The sequence below is a fragment of the Dama dama genome, chromosome 9, assembly GCF_033118175.1.
Source record: "Dama dama isolate Ldn47 chromosome 9, ASM3311817v1, whole genome shotgun sequence".
In the NCBI taxonomy this organism is placed as follows: domain Eukaryota; kingdom Metazoa; phylum Chordata; class Mammalia; order Artiodactyla; family Cervidae; genus Dama; species Dama dama.
This window is the reverse complement of record NC_083689.1, coordinates 5,517,910-5,542,989: the sequence shown is the minus strand read 5'-3', so window position 1 is coordinate 5,542,989 and position 25,080 is coordinate 5,517,910. Positions and strand designations below refer to the sequence as shown.

The window sequence follows — 25,080 nt, the reverse complement described above, 5'->3', positions numbered from 1 at the left end:
ACCACAGTTCAAAAGCATCAATTCTTTGGCGCTCAGCTTTCTTCACAGTCCAACTCTCACATCTTCACTTCCACTGGCCTACTATCTACAAAATCCAAAACCAAGTTTCCAGACTCAGGCCTCAGGCACAATACCAACAGATCTGCTGGTATAAGGCACAGTAAGGGCATGGGTTAGGAGCCCAGCCTGAAGACAGGGCACTGTAGTGAAGGTCTGCACTTTGCCACATGAGGATTTCAGCCCCACCCCACACAGCCTCATACCAGCAACCACGCTGCTCTCCCTCAGTCAAGATACTGGAGCCTTTTTCTAGAAAAATAATGTCCAGAGAAAAGATCTGAAAACGGAGACACCGTGGCTACCTGCTGCCCTAGAGAAAAACTTCTCATTTAACAATCTCAGCTGAGGCACTTTCACTCGGCCTTCTAATGTTTCAGTCTTAAACAGGACCAGTGACAAAAAGTCACAAGACATTTGAAGAAAGCCTCACATACAACAGTGAGAGATCAAATATACTAAAAAAACCAAAACAAAAAACCTCAGGGGAAAGAAAAACAATGCAGGTAGCAATTAAAAAAAAAACAAATAGAGATTTAATCATATTATTTCAAGATATGGAGATAAACACCAAAATAACAGCTAAAAGAACTGAATGAGTGCTTCTGGGGAGAGAGAAATAGGAGGGAGAAAGTGGGGGTTCCTTTTTAATAAGTTATCCTCGATAAAAATAAAAAAACAGATTGACCAACTCATTCAGCAAGTTGCAGAACAATCATGTACAAGATGATCCTATTTTTTAAAAATATAAGTTATAAAGGACATAAGTATAAAAAGGTATGCTGGTATTACCTAAGTAAGAAGATGTATCAGTGTAAAGTCAGGAAGAAAACACCCAAATGCCATCAATGGCCTCTTCTAGGTGACAATGGAGGGCTGGGGGACTTTCCTTTCCATTTGCTTTTAATTAAACAACATAAAAGTGGTAGGATTATGGCTGTTTTATTTTTCAACTTATTAAATTGTATGTTTAGTTTGAAACCATCTTAGTAAGCAAAACTGAACGTGTGTATCTATGCCTATGGTATCAGTTCAGTTCAGTTCAGTTCAGTTGCTCAGTCGTGTCCAGCTCTTTGTAACCCCGTGTACTGCAGCACGCCAGGCCTCCCTGTCCATCACCAACTCCGGGAGCTTACTCAAACTCATGTCATGGATGGTGATGCGATCCAACCATCTCATCCTCTCTCGTCCTCCTCTCCTCCTGCCTTCAATCTTTCCCAGCATCAGGGTCTCTTCAAATGAGTCAGCTCTTTGAATCAGGTGGCCAGAGTACTGGAGTTTCAGCTTCAGTATCAGTCCTTCAAATCAATATTCAGGGTTGATTTCCTTTAGGACTGACTGGTGGGATCTCCTTGCAGTCCAAAGGACTCTCAAGAGTCTTCTCCAACACCACAGTTCAAAAGCATCAATTACTCGGTGCTCAGCTTTCTTTATAGCCCAACTCTCACATGCATGCATGACTACTGGAAAAATCATAATCTTGACTAGACGGACCTTTGTTGGCAAAGTTATATCTCTGCTTTTTAATATGCTGTCTAGGTTGGTCATAACTTTTTTTCCAAGGATAAGCGTCTTTAAATTTCACAGCCGCAGTCACCATCTGCAGTGACTTTGGAGCCCCCCAAAATAAAGTCTGACACTGTTTCTACTGTTTCTCCATCTATTTGCCATGAAGTGATGGGACCGGATGCCATGATCTTTGTTTTCTGAATCTTGAGCTTAAGCCACCTTTTCCACTCTCCTCTTTCACTTTCATCAAGAGGCTCTTTAGTTCTTCGCCACTTCCTGCCATAAGCCTGGTATCATCTGCATATCTGAGGTTATCGATTTTTCTCCTGGCAATCTTGATTCCAGCATGTGCTTCATCCAGTCCAGCATTTCTCATAATGTACTCTGCATATAAGTTAAATAAGCAGGGTGACAATATATAGCCTTGACATACTCCTTTTCCTATTTGGAACCAGTCTGTTGTTCCATGTCCACTTCTAACTGTTGCTTCCTGACCTGCGTACAGATTTCTTAGGAGGCAGGTCAGGTGGTCTGGTATTCCCATCTCTTTCAGAATTTTCCACAGTTTATTGTGACCACACAGTCAAAGGCTTTGGCATAGTCAATAAAACAGAAATAGATGTTTTTCTGGAACTCTCTTGCTTTTTTGATGATCCAGTGGATGTTGGCAACTTGATCTCTGGTTCCTCTGCCTTTTCTAAAACCAGTTCATATACTGTTGAAGCCTGGCTTGGAGAATTTTCAGCATTACTTTACTAGCATGCGAGAACAGTACATGTGTGCGGTAGTTTGAGCATTCTTTGGGATTGCCTTTCTTAGGGACTGGAATGAAAACTGACCTTTTCTCGAAACATCCCACCCTCGCCTTCTCCCACAGAGTCCAAAAGTCTGTTCTGTACATCTGTGTCTCTTTTTCTGTTTTGCATATAGGGTTATCATTACCATCTTTCTAAATTCCATCTATATGTGTTAGTATGCTATAATGTTCTTTATCTTTCTGGCTTACCTCACTCTCCAGTTCTGTGGCTACTGCTGAGTTTTCCAAATTTGCTGGCATATTGAGTGCAGCACTTTCACAGCATCATCTTTTAGGATTTGAAATAGCTCAACTGGAATTCCATCACATCCACTAGCTTTGTTCGTAATGATGCTTCCTAAGGCCCACTTGACTTCACATTCCAGGATGTCGGACTCTAGGTGAGTGATCACACCATCATGATTATCTGGGTCATGAAGATCTTTTTTGTACAGTTCTTCTGTGTATTCTTGCCACCTTTTCTTAATATCTTCTTCTGTTAGGTCCATATCAATCCTGTCCTTTATTGAGTCCATTTTTGCATGAAATGTTCCCTTGGTATCTCTGATTTTCTTGAAGAGATCTCTAGTCTTTCCCATTCTATTGGTTTCCGCTGTTTCTTTGCATTGATCACTGAGGAAGGCTTCCTTATCTCTCCTGGTTATTCTTTGGAACTCTGCATTCAAATGGGAATATCTTTCCTTTTCTCATTTTCTTTTTGCTTCTCTTCTTTTCACAGCTATTTGTAAGGCCTCCTCAGACAACTATTTTGCTTTTTTGCATTTCTCTTTTTTGGGGATCGTCTTGCTCCCGGTCTCCTGTTAAATGTCATGAACCTTCGTCCATAGTTCATCAGGCACTCTGTCTATCAGATCTAGTCCCTTAAATCTATTTCTCACTTCCACTGTATAATCGTTAGGGATTTGATTTAGGTTATACCTGAATGGACTAGTGGTTTTCCTTACTTTCTTCATTTTCAGTCTGAATGTGGCAATAAGGAATTCATAATCTGAGCCACAGTCAGCTCCCAGTCTTGTTTTTGCTGGCTGTATAGAGTTTTATTCCATCTTTGGCTGCAGAGAATTTAATCAATCTGATTTTGGTGTTGACCATCTGGTGATGTCCATGTATACAGTCTTCTCCTGTGTTGTTGGAAGATAGTGTTTGCTATGACCAGTGGGTTCTCTCTGCAAAACTCTGTTAGCCTTTGACCTACTTCATTCTGTACTCCAGGGCCAAATTTGCCTGTTACTCCAGGGGTTTCTTGGCTTCCTACTTTTGCATTCCAGTCCTCTGTAATGAAAAGGACATCTTTTTTGGGTGTTAGTTCTAGAAGGTCTTGTAGGTCTTCATAGAACTGTTCAACTTCAGCTTTTTCAGCATTACTGGTGAGGGCATAGACTTGGATTACCGTCATATTGAATGGTTTGCCTTGGAAACGAACAGAGATCATTTTGTCGTTTTTGAGATTGTGTCCAAGTACTGCATTTTGGTCTCTTTTGTTGACTACGATGGCTACTCCATTTCTTCTAAGCGATTCATGCCCACAGTAATAGTTATAATGGACATCTGAGTTAAGTTCACCCATTCCAGTCCATTGTAATTCTCTGATCCCTAAAATGTCGATGTTCACTCTTGCCATCTCCTGTTTGACCACTTCTAGTTTGCCTTGATTCATGGACCTAACATTCCAGGTTCCTATGCAATATTGCTGTTTACAGCATTGGACTTTGCTTCTATCACCAGTCCCATCCACAACTAGGTGTTGTTTTGCTTTGGCTCCATCTCTTGATTCTTTGTGGAGTTATTTCTCCACTGATCTCCAGTAGCATATCGGGCACCTGCCGACCTGGGGGGGAGAAGGAAATGGCAACCCACTCCAGTACTCTTGCCTGGAAAATTCCATGGATGGAGGAGCCTGGTGGGCTGCAGTCCATGGGGTCCATGGGGTCGCAAAGAGTCGGACACGACTGAGCGACTTCACTTTCTTTCTTTCTATAGTTCCTTTTGGAGAAGGAAATGGCAACCCACTCCATTGTTCTTGCCTGGAGAATCCCATGGATGGAGAGGCCTGGTGGGCTGCCGTCTATGGGGTTGCAAAGAGTCAGACATGACCAAGCAACTAACACACAAACACACACCGACCTGGGGCGTTCATCTTTCGGTGTCCTATCTTTTTGTCTTTTCATACTGTTCATGGGGTTCTCAAGGCAAGAATACTGACGTGGTTTGCCATTCCCTTCTCCAGTGGACCACATTTTGTCTATATGCTGCTGCTGCTCCTAAGTCACTTCAGTCGTGCCCGACTCTGTGCGACCCCATAGACGGCAGCCCACCAGGCTCTTCTGTCCATGGGATTCTCCAGACAAGAATACTGGAGTGAGTTGCCATTTCCTTCTCCAATGCATGCATGCATGTTAAGTTGCTTCAGTCGTCTCCGACTCTGTGCGACCCCATGGACAGCAGAGCACCAGGCCCCTCTGTCCACAGGATTCTTCAGGCAAGAATACTGGAGTGGGTTGATGTTTCCTTCTTCATCTATGGTATCATACACAGAAAAAAGGACAGGAAAAGTTCGCAGGAAACCATTAACACGCTAAAGGGTAAGTGTGGTTGATCACCTCTTGGGACCTGGGGCAGTGGTGGGTGTGCACACAGGGGCCTTGTCTACCTTCCCCACAATGTGCACCCGGCGTTTTCAGGCAAGCTCGAAGTCCGCAGTCCTACTAATGTGTGAACAGGAAGGTGTAAGACAAGGCAGGGAGAGCCGGTGGGGAGACACAGAGGATGGAGGGGTGGTTGGCGAGGTCATGCTGTGCACACCAAAACCTCCTTGACCCTACGTGACTTTCTGGTCTGCAGGTGTGGGCCTACACTGCAGGGGCCAGACATCACCTAACAGAGGCACGTGAATGCCACAGCTCTCCCAAGCCACCCCTGGAACGAGAGGATACTGCTTCCCTATGTACGTCTGGGCCCAAGAGGGGAGACACAAGCAAGACAAACCGTCTGCCTGTGCAAAATTAATAAAGCTTAACATAATGAAGCCTAACTATCTGAGAACGTATTCTCAGGCAAGACTTTAATATAATATGTATTTAAGAGAAATTAGGAGTGCCTTAATTTATATAAAGGTCTGTGAATATTTTAGGAAAAGAAATAGAGTGGTATGCTAGGAAATCTTTATTTTTAATTAAAATGACTAGTGTCACTATTTTTAAAGCAAATTCATCAACTGAATTTATATTATTTTAACTGACCTCATGGCAGCAGCAAAGGCGATGATTTAAATGACTGAAGACTGGTCAGGAATCTTTGCGGCAGGCCCCCAGTAGGCACTGGGAGGGCCAGGGCTGGTCTCAGGAGGCAGACCTCACTCAGGCCTCAGACCTCATGTTTGCAAGGGGCAAGGGTTTGGCCCTCTCTGAACTGTGGGCTCTGCTACTGTGTTAGGCCTCCGTTCAGTGGCTGCGATGGAACCATCCAACAGATTCAAAAGAATTACTACTACTATACCATCAAAAATCTCTCTGTTCTTTTGTGTATGAAGAGGTTTCATTGTTCTTGTCTCACTTCTTCCCCCCACAGACTTCAGTTCACAGAAAATACAACTTTTTGCTATTGAAACATAGTATCAAAAGACAGTCAACAAAATCAGTACAGTAACTATTTAAGGAACACTAAGAACCTTTCAATAAAGCTATTATCTCTGCCTCCTGCCTCACTCAATACCTCAGTTGCTAAAAAAAACAAAAAACAACAAAGAAACAAACAAAAACTTGATCATGATTGTTTACACAGTGGTACAAATCAAAAAATTACAAAAGCTCATAAAACCAGCTTAGAGAACCTCTCTCTGGTTTTTAAATATGTACTCCCTGACAGGCAACACCACCATTCAAATTCCAGCCTTGGCCTAGTCAAGAGGTCTGCCTGGAGCCTTTCCAAGAGTTCCTACCAGTATGGTTGGGATGCTGGAGTGGTAGAACTTTATGATGTAAGAAATGAATACTGGGCGATAACTCATATAAAACTTCTAGAGCAACTGTATCATATACTACTTGGCCTTTAACTTTCCCCCACCCCAAATTCAAATTCTTTGCACTAAAAACAGTATTTAAAGTATGACAAAACTATTAACAGCAGGGATATCTGGGTAAATAGTATTTGGAAGCTCTTTGTCCTGTTCTTGCAATTTTTCTCTAAGTTTTAAGTTATTTCCAAATAAAAACTTAAAAAAAAAAAGAAGCATTTTTCTGTATATGAGTCTGGGCAGCTGGCTCATATCTGCACCCAGGGTGGCTCAGATGGGCCCAGGCAAACCAGGCATTCCACAAATGTCTTCTCATCTCAACAATCTTTGAGAAAGTAACATGATCCCAAAGTTTATTTGGATTTTCAACATTGACAAATTTTTAAAAAATACGTTCTTTTGTATCTGAAGATTACAATAACAAAATGATTTTGATTAAAAGGAAAAAACCAACACAGTATCACTACTTACTCTATGAATGATCCCAGCTGAATGTAGATGTTTAATACCACAGAGCATCTGGTAAAGAAGGTAGGACATTCTTTCATGGTCCAGCTCCATGTGAATGACCTGACATAAGTTAGCATCCATTAATTCCATAACCAAATACCTGAGGAAATAAATGATCAGCCATGTACACATGAAAATTATCCAAATTCCTTTATGGTATTAAATCAGGATTTTTATTAAAAAGTAATAACTTCATACCTAGTCACTGCACTGGCTAAAGTAAAAAGATAACTTGCTTTTATTAGGTATCTTGATTTATAAGCTATCTTGAAAAGAAGCAATCTTTATATCACAGTAAATAGAATCTCAAACATTCAAAGTCTCCTATATTTAAAAGTTTTTGCTATTGGGTCATTCTTACCAATACAGAAACCATGCCGTTACTGCTCGCATCTTAAGGAAACTTTTGACCTTACCTCCCCTACCAGCTACGATCCTGTATTTTTGTCTTCCTGCAAGCAAAACTCCCCAAAGAGGTATCTACACTCATCGTCTTCAATTTTTTCTCCCATGTTTCCTTAATCTCACTTTAATCAGGCGTTTGCCCCCACCACTTTGCTGAAACTGTCTTCAAGGCTCCTGACACCTTCCGTGTTGCTAAACGCAGTGGCTAGCTCTATAATCCTGGCTGACCGTGACCTTCTCTTACCACTGGCCTCTTACTGTTGGCGTGCCAGCACCTGTTTCTTGGCCTTCTTTTCTCTACTGTACTCATTGTCATGACGATCTTCTCTGGTTTCTGACCTCAAGGTTTTAAATATCATCTAAGACTGTCAACTCCCAAATTAATACCTTCAACCCAGACATCCTACCTGAACTCCAGGCTCACTTATCTGACTGCTTCACAGATGATTTTGGGTGCCCAACAGACTCCATGTCTAAAACTGAGCTCCTGATTCTATGCCAGCCCCAAATCTGTTCTTCCTGTAGCTTTCCTCATCTCACTTGAGAGAACTTTTATCCTTCTGGTGAGCACCTGAGCCAAAATTCCAAATGTTGTTCTCAGCAACTCCTTCTCTCAAACCACACAGCCTCTCTAAGAGCAAACGCTGGGGTTCTATCTTCAAAACAGTGTCGACATCCAGTCTCGTGCCTTTACCATCCTATCACCCCTTCGGTCCAAATGTAGCCACAATAATCTCTCACCTGAACTACTACAATAGCCTCCTGACTGGTCTTCTGTATTCTATCCCATAAAGTGGGTTCTCAGTCCAGAAACCAAGTTATTTTAAAATGTAAGTTAGATAAACTCACTCTTCCACTGAAAGTCTTACTTGTAAAGGGAAGTCCTTACAATGGCCTAGAGGTCCAGCAGTGTCGGTCCTGCCACTTCTCTGAGCCGACCTCTTCTACTTTCCTCTGCTTCCTTCGATCCAGCAAACAGGCTCTTGCTCTTCAAGAGCACACACCAGGCACACTCCCACGTCTGCTCCTTTACGCTGCTTGTTCCTTCTATCTTTTTAAATTTAATTGTATTTATTTTAATTTTGGCTGTGCTGGGTCTGCTGACGCACAGTTTTTTCCCCAGTTGCGGCAAGCAGCGGCTACTCTCTTATAGCGCGTGGGCTTTTCATTGCGGTGGCTTCTCCTTTTGTGGAACATGGCTTCCAGGACTCGTGGGCTTCAGCAGTTGCAGCACGTGGGCTCGGCAGCTGTGGCTCGCAAGTGTTAGAGAGTTGGCTCAGGAGTTGTGGCACATGGGCTTAGCTGCTCCGTGGCATGGGGGATCTTCCTGGATCAGGGATCGAACCCTTGCTTACTGCACCAGCAGGTAGATTCTTCAGCACTGAGCCACTAGGGAAGCCCATTCCTTCTTTCTTGCCACTACCTTTCTCAAAATATCTGTAGGACTAACCCCCTCATTTCCTTCAAGGCCTCTGCAAATGTCACCAATCCCATGAGGTCCTTCCCTAACTATCCCACTTAAAGCTGCAGCCTGACTCCCAACCCCAGCACTTCTGATCCCCTCACTCAGCTCCATTTCTTCCACATTTGCCACATTCTAATGAATGACATCACTTCCCTATTTGTTATGTTGATTATCTTCCCTGGTCTTCCTTCAAGCTCTAGGAAGAAATACAATCATCTGCAATTCTTAAATAATGAAAGGAATTTTTGCCTGTTTTGGTCACCAAGTGTGTCGAGTTCAAGAGAGTGCTTAGCACACGGCTGGCAATCAAATTTTCCTTTTGGCTGTTCAGCTGAAAGCATGGAGTCCTAAGCACTGGACTGCCAGGGAATTTCTGGCAATCAAATATTTGTTGAATGAATAAACCAATAAATTTAGGATAAAATTGCGCATTGTATCTCAATAATAAATTAATATTTCATTTCATTGTTAGTAAGACAATTCTATTTCAGATTTTGGAAAATATACAATATTTAATCACTTACCCATTTCAAATAATAACTATAAACACCTAAACCCTACAATCCTGGATTTTAGGGGACTAGAGAAAAACATTTTATATTTCAGTAAAGCAAATCAGGGCATTAATGGCACTGTCTTCTCCAAGGAATCCACTTTCAGTCATCCTTTACCTGTTGTAGAAATGATAACCATCTAGGGATAAGCACATGCGTGCTAAGTTGCTTCAGCTGTCTGACTCTGTGCGACCCTATGGAATGTGGCCTGCCGGGCTCCTCTGTCCAAGGGGTTCTAAAGCAAGAATACTGGACTGGGTTGCCATGCCCTCCTCCAGGGCGTCTTCCCCACTCAGGGACCGAGCCAGGATCTTATGTCTCCTGCATTGGTGCCACCTGAGAAGTCCACAGGCGTGAATATGGTTGAATATTATTATTCATTTTCCTCACTGCTTCTATTTCATAGTGAAAAGTGGCCAAGATATCATTAAAAATGTATTATTGTCTGCATTTCCTAAGTTAAAAAAAGCAGTCATATTCTCTTTTAAATTTTCAATCTTTCATGCACAGTGTATTACTGAATAAAAATTATACTTACACATCTTGAAATTCTTCTAGAGTTTTTTGTGGTGTAAACACATTTAACAAACTAATTATCTGAAAAGAGAAAATTAAACCTCAGCATGTCAAACAACTCTACTTGACTATAAAAATTAAGTTTAACATTAAAATGTAGTAAAAACTAGGAAAAAAAAATCACAGCAGAGCTTTGTAATTTTATTATTGCTACTGCTTTTACCAAAACATTCTATTATACAGCATTTCAAAAGTTAAATGATTAAGATTCTCACCTTGGAAATAAGATGCACTTTTAATCAAATCACTTTTATGTGTCCCTAGTAACTTATTATTACAGAATTTTGACACATAACGCTTTCCAGCTTTGAACATAAAAAAGTAGCAATTACAAGTAGAAAAACACTAAATATAGCAATATGTTAACTCTGAAAACTTAAATACAATGTGCAAATTTCTGGAAAGTTTTGAAATATGAGGGCTAAGCTTCTATTTTGGTATAATAAAGATGAAATGCCTCACAGTATTATGTATTTACCTAAAGAGGGTTCAAAAACTGACCCCATCGCAGGCTTTGGTCCTGGTACTCCAATGTTAAACAATGAATTCTGCTACTTGAGCATCAAAAACACATCCTCAATCATTTCAAATGACTGAGGGAAAGTTGAATTATTCAGTATAAAAGACTGAAGATTGGAGTGGCTGGAGAGCCAAGAGGGAAAAAAGAAAACTGGATTCACACTTTAACGTTTACACCTTTAAGTTTATTTAAGATAAACTTAAAATGGAACAAAAACTTAAATCTAAGGCATGAAACCATGAAACTTTAAAATATGGATAAACATTCATACAACTCTGATGTAGAAAAGTCTGTTCTAAGCATGACAAGAAATCCACAAGACTTGATTACATTAAATGACGACAAAAATCAGCATGGCAAAAACAACCTAAATTAGGTCAAATGGAAAAGAAATGAGGGTTGATAGTTTTAATATACAAAGATCTTCTCTAAATGCATAAGAAAGAAACCAATGTGTGTTCAGTCACTCAGTCATGTCTGATTCTTTGCGACCCCATGGACTGTAGCCCACCAGGTTCCTCTGTCCATGGGATTTCCTAGGCAAGAATACTGTAGTGGGTTGCCACTTCCTACTTGAGGGGATCTTTTCAACCCAGGGATTGAACTTGTATCTCTTGCATCTCCTGCATTGGCAAGGGATATTTCCATAAATATTTTAAGGTTTCATGGTTTCATGCCTTAGATTTAATTTTTTATTCCATTTTAAGTTTATCTTGCTGTAAAGATTGAAGTGTGAATCCAGATTTTTTTTCCCCTTGCGTCTCTTGCATCTCCTGCATTGAGAGAACCAACAGGCCTAGAGAAAAATGGACAAAGGTCATGGAAAACAAACGCTCAAGAAATAAAAATAAAAGGCTGGAAGAGATATGGAAAGAAAATCAACCTCGCAAATAAAAATAAGGCATCATTTGTCATCTATTAGTTTGGTAAGGTGAAACAAAAAAATCAACAATATGTAGTTCTGAAGTATTCTGAAATAAAAGCCATACTCAGGTACTCAATGAAAGTGTAAAACTGATAGTCTTCCTTGAGGTCAATTTGTCAGTATATATTAAAACCAGAAATATGCATACTTTTTGACCCAGAATCTTGGCCAAAGAATTCACCTGTATAAGGATGTTCACTGTAGCACTGCTTATAGTAGTAAAAAACTAGAAACAATCTAAATATTTGATAATAAGTAATTGGTTAAATGAATTACTGTGCATTTGTACTGTGTAGCTATTTAAAAATGGTTTATATCTATGTTCATCAATGTACATGAGATCTAGCAACATTCCACCATATTTTAAGAAAATTTTTTTTTACTTTTGCTTTTATGATATACTCAAATGAATATTCATTGTACTCATTCATACTCAAATGAGTTCCAGAGAATAGTAAAGAGATAAGAAGGGCTTCTTAAGTGAACAATGCAAAGAAATAGAGGAAAACAATAGAATGGGAAAGACTAGAGGTCTCTCCAAGAAAACTGGAGATACTGAGGAACATTTCATGCAAGGACGGGCATGATAAAGGACAAAAATGGTGAGGATCTAACAGAAGCAGAAGAGATGGCAAGAATACACAGAACCAGACACCGGACATCCTGGAGTGTGAAGTCAAGTGGGCCTTAGGAAGCATTACTACAACCAAAGCTAGTGGAGGTGACAGAATTCCAGCTGAGTTATTTCAAATCCTAAAAGATGATGCTGTTAAAGTGCTGCACTCATTATGGCAGGAAATTTGGAAAACTTAGCAATGACCACAAGACTCTAAAAGGTCAGTTTTCATTCCAATCCCAAAGAAGGACAATGAAAAAGAATGTTCAAACTACTGTACAATTATGCTCATCTCACATGCTAACAAGGTTATGCTCAAAATCCTTCAAGCTAGGCTTCAGCAGTATGTGAACTGAGAACTTTCAGATGTACAAGCTGGGTTTCAAAGAGGCAAAGGAACCAGAGATCAAATCGGCATGACTGATGGATCATGGAGAAAGCAAAGGAGTTCCAGAAAAACATCTACTTCTTCATTGACTACGTGAAAGCCTTTGACTGTGTGGATCACAGCAAACTGTGGAAAATTCTTAAAGAGATGGGAATACCAGATCACCTTACCTGTCTCCTGAGAAACCTGTATGCGGGTCAAGAAGCAACAGAACTGGACATGGAACAACAGACTGGTTCCAAATTGAGAAAGGAGTATAACAAGGCTGCATATTGTCACCCTGCTTGTTTAGCTTATATGCAGAGGACATCATGCGAAATGCTGAGCTGGATGCATCATAAGCTAGAATAAAGACTGTGGGGAGAAATATCAAGAACTTCAGATATGCACATGATATCACTCTAGTGGCAGAAAGTAAAGAGGAACTAAAGAACCTGCTGATGAGGGTGAAAGAGGAGAGTGAAAAAGCTGGCTTGCAACTCAACATTAAAAAAAAAAACTAAAGAAAAACCAAAACAAAACAACTAAGATCATGGTATCTGGTCCCATTACTTCATAGCAAATAGATAGGGAAAAAATGGAATCAGTGACAGATTTTCTTTTCTTGGGCTCCAAAATCACCACAGATGGTGACTGCAGCCATGAAATTAAAAATGCTTGCTACTTGGAAGAAAAGCTGTGACAAACCTAGACACAAAAACCTGCATATTAAAAAGCAGAGACTTCACTTTGCTAACAAGGGTCCATAAAGTCAAGGCTATGGTTTTTCCAGTAGTTATGTACAGATGTGAGAGTCTGACTATAAAGAAGGCTTATCACCAAAGAACTGATGCTTTCAAATTGTTGTGCTGGAGAAGATTCTTGAGAGCCCCTTGGACTGCAAGGAGATGAGACAGTCAGTGCTAATGGAGATTAACTCTGAATATTCATTGGAAGGACTGATGCTGAAGCTCCAATACTTTGGCCACCTGATGCAAAGAGCTGATTTATTGGAAAAGATCCTGATGCCGGGAAAGACTGAAGGCAAAAGGAGAAGCAGAGGAAGAGATGGACAGACAGCATCACTGACTCAATGGACATGAATTGAGCAAACTCTGGGAGGTAGTGGAGGACAGGGGAGCCTGGAGTGCTGCAGCCCATGAGGTCGCAGAGAGTTGGATATGACTTAGCAACTGAACAACAAGTAAAGCATGCACTGGAGAAATTAAAAACAAATTCATATCACAGACTCCAAAGATTAAAAGTATCTTAGTTTTTTGTCCCTACACCAGAAAAATCCAGCAGAAACATCACAACAAAAGGAGCTGATACTTATCCCCTCAACTCTGCAACAAAGAGAAGTCAGATGGGAGGGGGTCTCCAAAGTCCCTTCTAGACTTACCATCTTATAATCGTATAACATGGCAAGGCTATCAAAATCATGTTCCACATAATACTCAGGGATCAGCAAAAGAACATAGAACATGACTGAGTACCTCATTTTCTAGGGAGATACTGTTTTTCCTCACAATGTACAATGCTTTGATTTCTGTGCCAAGAAGAACTACCTTGAACAGAGCATCATCTAATGACAATTATTTCCATAAATATGAATATGTAAAAGCTACTTATGGAACAGTGTTTTCCTAAAAAGTATTTAGCTATTTCTCAATTGGTCAGGTCAATACTCTTGCCACTTTATCACACTGAAATAGTGAAAACCAAACGGTAACAAGGACATTCCCATTCCTAATGAGTGACCTAAATTCCTATGGACCACAATTCCTCTTGTTGACTCAATATCCCCAATGTTGATTAACAATTTTATCAATAAAATATAAACGTTTAAGTAGTACTTTTATCACTAGCTTACCCTAGGTCTAAACTCATTGTATCTTCAAAGACCCAGAAGATTATCACGTATCATTGACAACATTAAAGTATACAGAGGAAACACAGACATTACTTACATTTTTATGATTGACACATTTTAAGAGGACAAGTTCACGATATGCTCTCTTTGCATGAGTCTGATTCTGAAAAGGACGGCTTAGTTTCTTGACTGCAACATTTATCCCAAGAACTGTATCAAAAGCAGCACTATAATTAAGAAATATAATAAGCAACCCATTAGGATAATTCTGGAAAATACAGCAACGCAGAATGTACATTCAATGTGTTATCTTTCTAACTGAATAACAAATAAGGAAACATCTGCTTGCTTTCACTCAGGGCACTTCTGCACATGAAGAACAAAGTGAGTGGGCTAACAGTGCAGGATGAACTGACTCCTTTCAGAGGCACCGACCTGGCAGCTGCAGCTAGGATGGGATTCAGCAATCCTTTGCACACTGACATCGCATTATGTTAGTTGAGATTACTATCTTCAGAACCAGGTAATTTGATATAGAGCACATGAGACTGGTCAGGAAACAAAATCTTCAGTTTAAATATGTCAATAAGTTGAAAAAACTCACTGGTATCACAAACTAAAATATATTTTGGAATATCACAGTGGAGAAAATGGTTTGAGCTCCTAAGAAGAATGTAATATTATAAATCTAAGTTTTGATTGATTGTGTTTTTCCTAGATGAAAGAATCTAAAGAGAAAGCAGAAGCCAAAATCTCAGCTCATGGTAAATCCCCAAGATACAAAATCCCTAACATAAGCAATTGCTATATATATAAAATTCTACTAGAAATACCTCTTAATATTATTAATACTATGATAAGAAATAAAATCTTCTAGGGGATCTGTTTCTAGCATCTCAAGTTCCCAGCTGAAATTTACAATTCATTTTCCTAGAAAAAATAGACAGGAAAAATTGAATACTTTTTGTACTAGTTTCAAGCTAGCACTAGCATCAATTGCTGTTATTGTTACCTTCTGGCTCCTCATTGGGGATTAAAAGCTGCTAAAGACCATCTGAGAACCCAAGCACCATTTAAAACACTGTTTCTATTTATTTATTCTATTCAGTTTATGACACTGTTTACACTTATTCACTTCTATTAATAATCTGTTTGCCAAGAAACTCAAACTTAATTCAATTTTAACTTTTTAAAGTTGAAAGCTGTCTAGTTACTTTGGAATTGTTTTTTAACTCAGTCCACATTATGTGTACACAGATGTATGCAAATACAATATTCATATGAATTATAAAATGTTAAAAAATTAAATCTGTTAAATCATTAATATAAATGTGTGATTTGTACACTTATACGTGCGTGTGTGTGTATATACATAAAACTGTTGTTTTAGTTGCTGAGTCGTGTCTGACTCTTTGTAACCCCATGGACTGTAGCCCCACCAGGCTCTTCTGTCCGTGGGATTTCCCAGGCAAGAACACTGGAGTGGGTTGCCATTCCCTTCTCCAGGGGATCTTCCTGACCCAGGGAGTGAACCCAAGTCTCCTATATTGCAGGCAGATTCTTCACCAGTAAGTCACCTGGGAAGCACATATATATCTCAGTCTTAAGAATTCAAAAACAGACATCTTTTTTTGGACAAACAAGTTTTTGTCCAGTGAGACAAACGAACCAATTCTGAATTACCTGAGCAGACACATGTTTCCTAGTTTCAACTCCAGGAGGAGCTATCTTCAATTATTCCTGGCTTTACTTCTTGTAGTCATGTCTCAACTCCAAAAATATACTTTTATCACTCTTTCCTCATTTATCAACTTTAGAAATTATCTATTTACTCCCCATTATGAAAACTGAGGATTTAGTCACTTATCTGAAACCCCCAAGGATGCCTCAGAGCTTTTTGTTCTCTTGTTATTTTTAATTTTTTCCTTGGTCACCACTGTAACTTTAAATAACATGCCTAAACTTGTTTCATCAACTTTTAAAGGAATTTCTTGCTGCCCAGTATGTAAAGTGAGAATATTACACTTCATCTTCTTTTACTTCCAGCTCTCTACTCTCTTTCCCCCCAAATTTGCCTTAAATGGTCAAGTTTGATAACACATCTTTCAGTCTCTATAGTTAGGTCTTCTGTGTTTCTTCCGTAGGATGTGTCTAAAAGTTGAAAATCAAGATATGAAGTGTATGTATGTACGCACATGTAAACATTACTAATTGCAGAGTAAGGATTACATTTCATTTCTAAAGATCACATGATTTGCTGTCACTCATAAAAGAACAAGACTGTTTCCAGTATTAAGGTTAAATGGATTCTCTTTCCTACATTCTACCAGTTCTCAAACCTCATGTTACTTTAAATTTATTTTCTTTTTAGATCATGACTTTTTCTAGCTTTTCTACTACAAGTTTCTAATAAACTTTTTTTTTTTCTTATTAAGAGAAGACAAACGTATCTCGCCAGAGCCTGTCAGTAGTACTTCCTACCTTCTCAAATTATCTATTGTTTGGAATCTATTCCATTTGGAGGGGAAGACATTTTTCTTGAAGTTTCAAATGCCTGATGTGCGGCTATCACTCTGGGATTTCTTTTCACTGGCCTCCACTGTTACTTGTTATACATTCTTGTATTCTCTTTCTTGTTGGAATATATCCTAAGGGAATTTCCTTAGGAAAAAAGCACATAGAAGATAAATTATCTTACTCTTCCTTTATCCTTGATTGATAGTTTATCTTCTAAGTTTGAAATCAATTTTCTCTTGGGATTGCCAAAGTTGAGTGCTGTTGGTTATGCACAGAAGGCTTATGCCTGTCTGGTATTCATTCTTTTGCTTCCTTTTTTGTTCCTTATCTTAATGATTTATCACAGAGAATCATGCTTCGTCAACACCCCCAAAGTCCCCTACTCACGTCTCCTAACTAATCACTATTCCCACTGCCCTCCAAAGACGGTAACTACTTCTGCCTTTCATGAGAATCATTTCCTTGCTTTAACCTGCTAAACAGTCATCTTCAAGCCCCTGCAAACATGCATCTTTAAGACCCTGCATCATTTATTTTTGCCTGGTTTTTGAAACTGTGTCTGACTTCCTTCACTCAACGTGGTATTTATGAGATACATCCGTTGTGATATACATCCAATCATTCTGTGTCATTGCTATAACATTCCTTCATTATGATTATATGACATAATGTTCATAGATACATTGGTTGTTTTCAGTTTGCAAAGCAATTACAAAAAACAAAGAATGGTCATAAACATTCTTGTACATGGTTCTGGGTACCCTATGCATGCATTTTTAACAAGTAGATAGCTAAGAGTGGGACTGCACGTTTTATTTTAGTAGATAATGCCAAATTGTTTTCCAAAGTGGTTTGTTCTACCGATTTCTAGGCATTTGGTTTTCTTGCAGTATATTCACCCTGTGTCCCATAAGGGAACTAAATGTTATTTCAACAAAAGGGAGATCACAAGGGAAGGGGTAGGGGGGCACTAATCCAATTACAAGAGCCCTTTAGAAGCAAAGTTTGTTCTGGCTGGCTGGGAAGAGGGGAAAGTCAGAGAGATCTGAATCCATAGAAGGACGAGACATGCCATTGTTGCCTTCAAGATGGAGGTGGGGGGTCTGTCTTGAGAAGGAATGGGAGCAGAGTGGTCCCTGGCTGACAGACAATAAGGGAATAGGGACCTCCAAGTTACAGCTGCAAGGAACTGGGTTCTGCCAAGAACCCTGAATGCACTTGAAAGCAGATTCTTCCCCAGAGCCTCCAGATAAGAGCCTGGTCCAGTGATACCTTGATTTCAGCCCTGGGAAATGCCATGCAGAGAACCCAGGGAAGCCCACCCAGATTTCTGACCTACACAGAACTATGAAATTACCAATGGTTGTTGCTTTGTTTATATCCCTAAGTTTATGGTAATTTGTCATGTGGCAGTAGAAAACAAATACATCCTCTCTTCTGTATGTTTCTAACATTTTGTCTCCTCAGCCTTCATTCTGGACACTTTTCTCCTTACCTATCTTTCAGATCACAATTCTCTCCTCAGTTATACTTATTAATAATATGCTTTTAAACCCACCCATTAACTTCATAATTCAATGACTATATCTTAAGAGTTCTATAATTTCTATTTAGTTTTTTAAAGTTTTCATTTTCCACCCAAAATTTTTCATACTGTCTTTTATCAACATAACATCACAGCTCTTTGGAAGTTTGGATCCAATAGGGCCAATAACTTCTATGGATCTATTTCTTTTCTCTGTGTTGGATTTTGTGAATGTCATCTAATCTCCTTCTGTGACTAGTTATTTCTGACTATGTGCTGGACCTTGAACTTGCAAAACTGTTTGCTATCTAGAAATAATTTGATAACCAGTATGATGCTATCTTCCTCCAGGTAGAATTTACATCTATTTCTGCTGGACCTCAACACTAGCAATTTGGGCTCACCTCACCTTGAGTTCAGCAAATGAGACAATGTGAAGCTAAGCGGCAGCGCCTGCAAGAGCCTGTTACCTTCCGGTTTGTTCTTACCTCTAGCATGCAGCCCTTTCCTGGACCCCATTCAAAGCGAAGGAGGTTCACTAAGCCCCTTTGATGGCCCCGGACTCCAATCCCTATCTCCTATAGCCCCACAAGACACTCCAAAGGACTCTCAAATCTCTCAGCTGCCCATTCCAGAATTTTCAAATGCCCTCAATGGAAAGACCACCCCAAATCCTGGGCTCCTCTGACTAGGCTTCTCCTTTCCCAGATCCTAGCCTAATAATTTTTCATTTACTTACTCACTTTCTAGGGGCAAATGCTGAGCATGGGGATGGGCTGGGAAGGCTGGGAGACAACTAGCAAAACTGTTTTGCAGACACATGTTTAATTAACATCCGTATTTCCAGCCACCCATTTCATCTTTGTTTTCTGTATCTGGCATCTCTAGACCCAAAACCTCTCTTGAGTTCTACTATAGATAAGTTCTCTTCTTGGTGGCAAATGTCTCATCTACTTATTCTCATTTCCTCTGCAGAAACTTGTTAAATGTGCTTTCATATCCACTGATTACTGCCCTCCTGATTTCTTTGTTTAGGTGTTTGATCCACCAATTTACATAAGAAGTTCCAAAACATTTATTTTAGGGGTGTAACTATTAAGGTCCATAAAGACACAATGATTTGCCCAAGGTAACTAAGAACTACTGCTATGAGGATCTGAGCTGGACTTAGAACTCGATTCTCCTGAATCACAGCGTTCCTATACCTTATATCATAATCTACTTTATCACAAAAATTTTGTTGTGGGCATTATGTTCATTTATATATACTAACAGAAAATAAAACAGTGTAAGAACAGGCCAACATTCATGCTTATACAGAACCAGAGAAAGCAAAAAGGAATAAGCTACACCAACCATTTCAAGTTAAGGTTGTAACTGTCACTTCTAAGCACTCTCAGATCTAATGTTATACACTTTTTTAAGAAAGAAATTTAAACACTTCATAAAAGATGCTCAACATCATTAATTAATAGAGAAATGCAAACCAAAATTACAATGAGGTACCATCTCACACCAGTCAGAATGGTCATCATTAAAAAGTCTACAAATAAATGCTGGAGAAGGTGTGGAGAAAAGAGAACCTTCCTATGCTGTTGGTGGGAATATAAACTGGTGCAGTCACCATGGAAAATGGCATGGAGGTTCCTTAAAAAACTAAAAGTAGAGCTACCACATGATCCAGCAATCCCACTCCTGGGCATATATCCAGACAAAACTATAATCAAAAAGACACATGCAACACCTATGTTCACAGCTGCATTGTTCACGATCTGAGTGTCCATCGACAGATGGATGGATAAAGAAGATAAGGTACATGTATACAATGGAACACTACTCCCCCATAAAAAAAGAATGAAATAATGCCATTTGCAGCAACAAGGATGGAACTAGGGATTAACATACTACGTGAAGTAAGTCAAAAAGAGAAAGACAAATACCATATGATATCATTTATATGTGGAAACTAAAATATGACACAAATAAACATTTATGAAACAGAAACAGACTCACAAACATAGAGTACAGACTTGTTGCCGAGAGGGAGAGGGGCTGGAGAGGGATGGAATGGGAATTTGGGGTTAGCAGATGCAAACTATATACAGAATGGATAAACAACAAAGTCCTACTGGATAGCATAAGGAATTATATTCAGTATTCTATGATAAACCATAATGGAGAAGAATATTTTAAAAAAGGAATGCATTTATACATACAGCTGAACCACTTTGCTGTAGAGCAAACATTAACAACACTGTAAACCAACTATAATTCAATTAAAATTTTTTTTAAAAAGCAAAAAAAAAAAAAAAAGAAGTTAAACACTTCATAGAATTGTTTTGTAAAACAAGTACTCCTTAGTGCTCTGACTAACAGCTTGAGATTTCAGACGGAGAGAAAAAAAAACTGAATTTACATGAAAGAAACACGCACACATTTTTCCTATAGAGCTTGTAACTATTTAATTCTACTAATAACTTAATTTTATAAATACTGCAAATGATAAACATTTAAAAAGTTACTTCCTAATTATTTTACTAACAGTTTTAATGAACAACAAAAACATAGAAGCAAATAAATCAGACAGCTGTTTTACAATTCAGAATTAGGAGTCAAAATATTTTATTTGGATCCCAGCTCCTCCATTTAATCTTATATCAGTACCTGCACTTTAATTTACCTGTCCCTATGTCTTTATAATGGAGAAGGAAATGGCAACCCACTCCAGTACTCTTGCCTGGAAAATTCCATGGATGGAGGAGTCTGGTAGGCTACAGTCCATGGGGTCACAAAGAGTCGGACACAACTGAGCGACTTCAATGTCAATGTCTTTATAAAGCTCTAGTTTAGATGATTAACAAGTTTTTATAAACCATGCATTATTGCTACTATGATATTTTATTTCTCAAAAATGTAAGAACACACATATATTCATTTAATATTGTTGCTATAATAAATTACCACAGATTGACTAGTTTAAAACACAAATTTATTATTTTACAGTCCTGGAGCATGCATGTGCACATGAGTGTGCACATGTGCATCAGTCCAGCATTTGGTTTAACCAGAAAGAAGGCTCTATTCCAGGCATGAACCGAGACTATCTGGAGTTTCAGAGCTAAGTCTTAAAAGACCGGGGATAGTGTCTGGATAGACCAGCAGGGTTGCAGAGAATTCCCCAACCAGGAGATGCAGTGGGGACAAAAGTGATGGACATGGGAAAGATTCTGTCAGGTTTGCAGAAAAGGGACCACTGGAGGGAAGAGGCTAAAAGTCAGGGCTTGATGGTAGGGATACTCAGGCCCTTCTAACAGTGATAAGGAAGAAAGGAGTCTGACTGGAACCATTCATAGTTTCTTGCTTCATCTAAACAGTACAAGGTAAAATACCCTCTCCTTATGCCTTGTACAAAAAGAACACTTTTCTTCTGAGGACTTTTTAAAGCATAATGCCAATATTCAAGATGCTGTGCAAAACGGGCCGAAAAAAAAAATCCTCCGAAGACAAGTGGGGGGAGGCTCTCTTTTGTCAGTCTGGAACTAGGACTGCCAGCACCATCAGTGTTGCAGTTCAGGGGAACCGTGAAGCCTCAAGCCTAGAAAGAAGGTGAGAAGTCACCCACCTTCCCGGCTGATAGAAAGCCAGCACAGGCTCTGGTAGAAAGGAGCGATAAAGTAATAATGGAGACCAGGTCTCCAATCATCTAGGCCCAGCTCTTATGATAGCACCTCATCTAAACGCCAAAAGAAAACATCCCAAAAGTCTAAGAATAATTTTCGTAACTGCACAAACATTTCTAAAAGAAAGTATCAGTAATCTGAATCAAATTAACTAACCCTTTTTTCATGAATCAGCAACGTTAACCCAACTTAAAGGTTTTGATTTGGTAACGAATAACTAGCTTGGATTACAAACTTAAGTGAATAACTACATCAAAGATTATAAAATAAACTGTTTTATTTTATAATGCAGGGGTTCATTTAGAGCTACCTTAATCAGTTCAAAATAATGACTTCTTTCTTAAGGAGAAATGGGCAAAACTCATTTTTTGATCTTTCCTTAAAATAAAAATTCAGGTTATGGAAATGGAATTTGCAAGACATGAGATTCAGGATGGTGTTAAAATTTTAGCATCTACATGTATGTGAGGTGACAGTTGCTCCTACAAATGTTAATAAAATTGCCAACAAATTATTTAAAATTTTATTATTTAAATTCTTTTAAAATTATTTAAAAGAAAATACTAAGAGTTAAACGTACTTTCACTTAACTCTTAGTATTTTCTTTTAAATAATTTTAAAAGAATTTAAATAAGTTACAAAAAATGACAACATATTTTACTGTATAAATGAAAATATTATAATATTTAATATAATATTATAATACTAGAGTATCTATTAAATGACAAATATCCTTAATTTAAGGCATCCTTCAGCTTACATTTTTTTTCCAAAAAAAATCACATAAACATAAAATGAGCCATTTTAAAGTGAACAATTCAGTAACATTTAGCACATTCAGTGTTGTGCAATCACCACCTTTAAATAAACCCCCAAATTTTCATCACCCCAAAAGGTAACTCCATACCCATTATGAAGTTGCTCCCCATTCCTCTCCCTCTTGTCCTAGTTAACCACCAATCTGCACCTCTCTCTATGGATGCACCTACTTTGGACTCATATAATAGTACTACCTTTTGGGTCTGGCTTCTTTCATTTAACATGTTTTTGCAGATCATCTGTGTCACAGCATACATCAGAGCTTCATTTCTATTTATGAATAATATTCCATGTATGTATATAACAGTTTGTGTATCCATTCATTTATTGATGGACAGTTGGCCTATTTTCACCTTTCAGCTACTGTGAACAGTACTGTTATGAACATTCATATACAGTCTTTTTTGAACATCTGTTTTTAATTCTTTTGGGAATATATCTAGGAATATTTACTAGGTCATATAATAATTCTGTGTTTAACACCTGAGTGTTCATTGGAAGGACTGATGTTGAAGCTGAAACTCCAATACTTTGGCCACCAGATGCGAAGAGCTGACTCATCTGAAAAGACCCTGATGCTGGGAAAGATTGAAGGCAGGAGAAGGCGATGACAGATGACAGAGGATGAGATGATTGGATGGCATCACCGACTCAATGGACATGAATTTGGGTAAACTCCAGGAATTGGTGATGGACAGGGAGGCCTGGTGTGCTGTGGTTCATGGGGTTGCAAAGAGTCAGACACGACTGAGCGACTGAACTGAACTTGCTGAGGAGCCGCCAAACTGGTTTTTACAAATTGCCGTACCATTTTACATTTTCACCAGCAATGTATGAGGGTTCTAATTGCTTTATGTCCTTGTCAAAATTTGTTATTTTCCATTTTGTTGATTATGGCTACCTAGTGGGTGTGAAGTTGTACTTCATTGTGGTTTTGATTTGCATTTCCCAAATGACTAACAATGAACATCTTTTCATGTTTAGTGGCCATAAATCTTTAGGGAAATGTCTATTCAAGTCCTTTGTGCACTCTTTTTTTAAAATTGTCTTCTGTGTTACTCAGTTGTAAAAGATCTTTATAAGTATTAGACTCTGGTCAGATATATGACTTGCAAATATTTTCCCATTTGTGGGTTGTTTTTTCACTCTCTTGTTGGTGTTCTTTGATGCACAAAAAAAATTTTTTTTATGAAGTCCAATTTTTTTCTTTTGTTGCTCATGCTTTTGGTGTCATTTCTAAATTCAAGGTCATGAAGCTTTCCTCTCTTGTTTTCTTCTAAGAGTTTCATGGTTTTAAGTCCTATATATAGGTCATTGATCCATTTGGAGCTAAATTTCCACATGATGTCCAACTTCATTCTTTAGCATGTGGGTATCCAGTTGTCCCAGCACCATTTGTTGAAGAGAGTGCTCTTTCCCCTTTGAATAATCTTGATACCCTTTTTGAAAATCAACTGCCTACAGATGATTTTCTGGACTCCTAGTTTTTAAAATGTTTTCAAAATTCAGAACTTTCTATATTATAGTTCTACCAATGCTTTTATGAGAGGAGGTTTAGCTTATAATGGTACATTTAGAAGCTTTCATTTCAAAACTAGAATTTTTTAATGAAAAATATATACCCATGATGAGTAATTTCATTATTAAACATTTCTTTAAAAAAACAAAGATGAGAAGTAGTATATGCAAACTGGAAATCAAAACTAATCCCTGAGAAACAGTATTTTATAAAGTAGCATGTAAGTTCGTTGTCATTTACCATGCTGTAATGAAGTCATTAATTTTAACTGCCTAACCCTTATAAAGACCTCCATTTACAATTATGAACTTCTAATCAACCTCTAAATGTGGTTATTACATTAAAAGTCCTTTTCATCTGTCTTGCTTAATTTCCTATGTCAAATTATCATTCAGTTCCAAATAAGAGATATATTATAAATAAAAAGAATATTTTACATCTAGAATTTCTTACTGACATCAAAGTATCCTAATATGAGCCATCCATTCACTTTAAAAATTCTCTTGGTACATTGGGTTTTTAAGTACCAATATAACAAGTTATCCATTGAAAGTTAAGATCACCACTATTTTAGATGCAAGCCAGGCATTCTTTCCCAACAGCCCCTTCTCCGTCATTAGTTTTTCTAGGAATCTCTGGACTACCAACTCCTCAGCTCCCAGGACCTCTAACTACCTAGGCTGAAGAAAACAACTACCTTCCCTGATTATATGTCTCTACAACAGAGGATCAGTTACAAACCTCAGATGCAGATTCTCTAAACTCAATACCTCTAATAAAAGTATAAACTCCCCAACCAGAACATTCAAGAGTT

At 38.5% G+C, this 25,080-nt stretch overlaps 1 protein-coding gene across 4 annotated transcripts in view; it reads right to left on the bottom strand.

The window, feature by feature from the left end:
- MAPK9 (mitogen-activated protein kinase 9) overlaps nucleotides 1-25,080 on the bottom strand; it is a 68,072-nt gene that overhangs the window by 27,214 nt on the left and 15,778 nt on the right. For all 4 annotated transcript variants that reach the window (XM_061149622.1, XM_061149619.1, XM_061149620.1 and 1 more), the window contains exons 3-5: nucleotides 14,304-14,433; nucleotides 9,868-9,926; nucleotides 6,867-7,005 (exon numbers count right to left, since the gene is read on the bottom strand). In XM_061149622.1, coding sequence (XP_061005605.1) covers nucleotides 6,867-7,005; nucleotides 9,868-9,926; nucleotides 14,304-14,433 — 328 coding nt within the window. The remainder of the gene's footprint in view (nucleotides 1-6,866; nucleotides 7,006-9,867; nucleotides 9,927-14,303; nucleotides 14,434-25,080) is intronic.